Here is a 4982-nt window from a genome sequence, read left to right on the forward strand (position 1 = left end):
AGATTTTTCGTGAGTCCCTGTAGGAGACAGATATTCATTATAAACTAAATCTTTGATAGTGTCAATATTATACCTCATTTGAAAGAGGCAAATTTTAAAATATTTTATATTTAATTTTTTCACATCCAGAGAGAAGATATAATTAAATTAATTAAAGAGATATGTGGTAAGTACTTACAAAATCTTTAATTTCAGATTCTATTTTTTCTTGCTTACATTTACATTCTTCTCCTTTCCGAAAGAACACCAAGTCAAATCATCATTATTTTTTTTTTCCTTTGCAGGTTGTGGTATTAAATGTAAGGAAATTCCTATGGAGCTTGTAATTGTGATTGACAGTTCTGAGAGTGTGGGACCAGAAAATTTTGAGATTATCAAAGACTTTGTAACTGCTTTAGTAGACAGACTAACCATAGGCAGGGATGACCAGGATTGGCCTTGTGTTATACAGTTTAGAAGTTAAGCTAGAATTTGGTCTCAACAAGTACACCGCTCAACGGGATGTTAAGCAAGCAATTAGGAAAATGCAGTACATGGGAGAAGGCGCTTACACAGGAACCGCTATCCGTAAAGCGACCCAGGAAGGATTTTATGGCGCTCCAACAGGAGTGCGAAAAGTAGCTCTTGTGCTGACAGATGGCCAAGCAGACAAGAGAGAAGCTGTAAAACCAGATGTTGCTGTTCGAGAGGCTCACGCAGCAAACACCGAGATGTATGCAATAGGAATTGTAAACACTTCAGACCCAACACAGGTTGAGTTTGTGCGTGAACTGAATCTGATTGCTTCACATCCAGACAGAGAACACATGTATCTCGTTGATGAATTTAATGCCCTTCCAGGTGCGTTCACTGCAGTTCTATCCCGCAGTGTATCACATGCTCTTCTGAACAGGGCAGAGGGGGGTGGAGAAGCACTGCCTTTGTGGATGTGTTACATTTTGGTGCTGATCAGGATTAGTTAGGAGGTGCAAAGCAATAGGAACCTAGAGATACAGATTCCCTTCTTTTGAGGAGTAACGTTATAGGTCAACGATTCATCCACCAACAGAGGGCGTCACCTACAGCACAGGAAAACAGCTGCTTAAACTAGTTTTCTAAGCTGAGTAAGTGCTGATGCACTGTAAGTCTGCTGCCCTGGAAACCAGAATCAAACCCACTGGGGTAAATTCTGCTTATTCACTTCCATTAGGAAATAACCCATTTTCACCGGGTTATTCACAAGAGCAACGTAAGCAGTTTTTCTCCCACTACCAACTAGTAGTTGTTACTAAGCTCAGACGAACACCTTTAGGTAGTTCATTGTATTTTGTACCACACAGAGGACTTACAGGCTGGCAAATTTGTGACAAACAAAACTCATACTCCATAGACTCTGGGATAACTTTCTCAGATCCAGATACAAAATCTAGAGGAGTAATGGATTACATGTGTATTATATATGTATATAGATAATAACAAATACATTGAATTTCTCAGTATGATGAGTTTTTTGCTTTTTTTTTTAAACAGCTTTGGAGTCCAAATTAGTCAACCAATTTTGTGAAGATGAACATGGTACCTTAATATATAACCGTAATGGAAACAGTGCAAGCATAAACAGACCATCTTTCCATTCAGTATCTTCAAGTTCTCTACACTACGTACTTGAGAACAATGTTGACAATCACTTTCAACGCAGTCATCTGGAACATCTACAGTAGAAAGCCCTCTGAGTCTTGGTGACGTTTCTCAACCATTAGCTCCGGTATGAAAATTCAGCAAGCTTTAATGAGCAAAAATTATATATGTGTATTTATATCTCCTTCTCTGTTTCCTGGTATAGTACATAACTTTCCCCCTACTATTCTACTGTAATAGCTCCTTTAGCTTGGTATGCTCAGAGCTGGTTCTTCCAAGTAAGAGTTCTGATGCTGCATGCAGGCAATTATCTAATGGCTATATTTATTCCTGATACCATTACGAGAACTATTATTCCTGTGTTTAATAGAGTAATATTTGTGCCACAGTGTGAAACATAAATTATTATAATTAAAATACAATTACAGTGTAATAATTTAGTCTAGGAATAGTAATTAAACTCAATTTTTAAGTTACGGCCAACTAAAAAATATATATATCCCAGGATTAGGATGAGGATTAGAATTGACAATCCTCCTGGTAAACCAACCACGTGAGTTTAAAATCCTAATTCTTTACATTGACGTCAGGGTAAATGGGAAGAAAAAAAATAGAAAACCTCTAGGTAAATGAAGGACTTCATATTAAGACACTTCACAATATCTGAAAAGCAAAGAAAATCAAATGCTTATTTCAGACGAAAGCACCTCCTGTGGTAATATATGAAGCCTATGAAGAGGAACCAGAGGAAAAGGAACAGACATCCTTGTTAACAGTGGAAACCAAAGGTATTTTATCATGATTCATTTCTTCATTTTTAGTTGACCAAAAATCAATGCCTCATTCTGTCTCTTTTCACCTGGAGCTGTGCTACCAGTATTGCCATCTAAACCAGGATCATCAGATAAAGCGATGATGTCATCTCTTTCAGCTGCGGGGCTCACACCAAAACCAGGTTACAGATCATAACTAGTTTTTCGTTTTATTCCCTCTTACCCTGATAATCAGAGTAATTTTGTTCCACTCTGAAGATTTCACAAGCCAGCGCTGTGGAATAAAATTCAGTTCAGGATTTTATAACAGATCTAGTTGTAGTTCTCGTCCAGCTTTTTCACCAGTTCTTGTCTTCCCAAATTCCAAGTCCCACTGCTTCAGGTAGAGCAGAAGCAGGGTCAGCTATAACCTGAGACAGAGCTCATAAATGGCATCAGAAAGAGAACATAGTGCTAGCTGAAGTGGGCCAGTGAGCAGGTAATTTGTCAACCAAGAAGAGGCAGTCTATGGAGATGGGAGGCTTCACTAAAGACAGAGAAAAGAATTATTTCAGAATTGAACAGAAAAAACAGACTTCTCCTTCAGCAAAACAGGAAAGAACAGTGTTCAGTCACTTGAAGGGTAGTAATTACCTGACTGTTCAGATGATTGATTTTTTTTATATGAAATATTGAAATGTATTATGTTCAGCATTTGGGGGATTCACGCTTTTGTGCTCCACTAATAGTATATTAAGTTGGTAATAGAAGACAGCAAAAGAAACATGTTCCCATGCTTCCTGGGAACATGGGCACAACTGTTATTCTGTCTCTGGGGACAACTTCTTTTTTTGTAAAGTGTCAAGATACCAATTGCCAAAGACAGAGTATTGATGTCAAAACATTAAACTTGACGGCAAAGTATTTTCTCTCTCATGGCATTATTAGAGTGAGTGACACCAGATTAGTATTTACTATCATCGTATTAGGTAAGTAGCACAAACATCTTACAAAAGAAAGACTAAATTTTATATTCTTCTCGCTACTCCAATGCCTCTTCCCCTATGTCACAAAGGCAAGTGAGTACCTTGGTAGCAATGTACTGCAGAAGGATGGTGGTTAGACTTGCGGTTCAAAAATAGCAGATACAACTAGTTTACAGCTCTTTGGCTTGCAATTCTTGGTTGCTCACAAGACTGGTTGCTGATAACTGGATTTGAAAAATTAGATTTCAAAATTATCGGATTCATATTGTTAGCTCTTCTTGTATATACTCTACTTTCTGCAGTTACTAGAACCATGCCAGTAAAGGAACAGTTTATTTGGCCTACTAAAATACACGTTTAACCTGCCTTCAGAATTAAAAGTGAATCTTAAACTGCTATATAACATTAGCAGAGAAAATAAAAAAAAATAGACTTTAAAAAGTTAAAATCTGTGCAATACAATTGACTTCTAAAACCTGTGTTTTCTTTTTTTTTTTCTTTCTTTATTTTAGAAAGTCTGCTGGACCCCCAGTGCAAGTTAAGGCTGAATCAAGGGCCATGCCGTGTTTATAACATAAGATGGTATTATGATAAACAAGGCAATGCTTGTGCTCAGTTTTGGTGTGGTGGCTGCGATGGAAATGCAAACCGCTTTGAGAGCGAAGAGGAATGCAGAGAGGCTTATGTATTTTTTTCTGGAGGTAGGAATTTATCTTTGCATTAATAACAAGCAAGATGAAGCTAGTGATTGTTTGGGCTTGTTATCAAGTACCTGGCATGCAAGGTAAAACCAAACCCACTAATTTAAAGAATATTAACATTATGAAGTCACGTGCTCACTAATTAAAAAAATGTCTACCTACGCAAGCTCATTTTAATTCCTTTCACATATATTTTACGATGTAGTCCTTATGCAGCAAAATAGCATTGTTTTTCTGTAGCACTGAGTACAAAATTTCCTTTTTACTAAGGTACAGTAAAACTAGTATGGCATTTGCCCTTCCTTCACCTAGATCATTAAATACTACCACTGTACAATAACTAACTACACTTCATTTAAAATTATATATGTGGCTTTGGAAAGCAATCTTTGGTCACTAACATGATGTAATTTATTTTCTATTTGTTACAGAAATCTGATACTTGGCATGGATTTTGCAAAGAAGACTTCACTTTTTTAAGAAAAAATGTTCACACAAATCCTATTTTAACATCTTGCGCATAAAAATATCAATTTACATGCAGAGTACTACTCAGTACAGATAAATACAGCAAATGCAACAATTTGTTGCTGACATGCTGTCCAGGTCACAAGACAGGGAGTTATGCACCTTTCCCAACCACATCACAGTCTCATTTAGTCCTTTTTTTCTGTAAACTGTCCTCAGTTTCCATTAGTTAGCAAGATACAACACAAACGCAATTAAAACACAACCACAGATTTATATGAATGACTATACCAACAGATGGCATCACTAAATCAGGTTAGTTCATGTCTAAAGTGTTTCTTGTCTTCTGAAAGCCAAGTCTAATTTTCAAATGCATCTTAGTATTTTCATCTCTTTGTTAAAAACTGTTACAGCTTATGTTCAAAATGTCAAATGCAGTATAAAGATTTTTCTTTCTT

At 36.7% G+C, this 4982-nt stretch overlaps 1 protein-coding gene across 1 annotated transcript; it reads left to right on the forward strand.

Annotated features, from left to right (window-relative positions):
* Positions 1 to 422: 422 nt before the first annotated feature.
* On the forward strand, positions 423 to 4056 carry LOC104270374 (collagen alpha-1(XXVIII) chain-like; the record flags this gene model as incomplete). Its single annotated transcript, XM_009864712.1, has 4 exons — positions 423 to 840; positions 1510 to 1616; positions 2315 to 2405; positions 3868 to 4056. Coding segments are annotated over exons 1-4 (805 nt in total), but the record flags the coding sequence as incomplete, so codon positions are not given.
* Between the last annotated feature and the right edge of the window lie 926 nt (positions 4057 to 4982).

This window comes from Apaloderma vittatum, unplaced genomic scaffold (assembly GCF_000703405.1).
Source record: "Apaloderma vittatum isolate BGI_N311 unplaced genomic scaffold, ASM70340v1 scaffold35512, whole genome shotgun sequence".
Lineage (NCBI taxonomy): Eukaryota > Metazoa > Chordata > Aves > Trogoniformes > Trogonidae > Apaloderma > Apaloderma vittatum.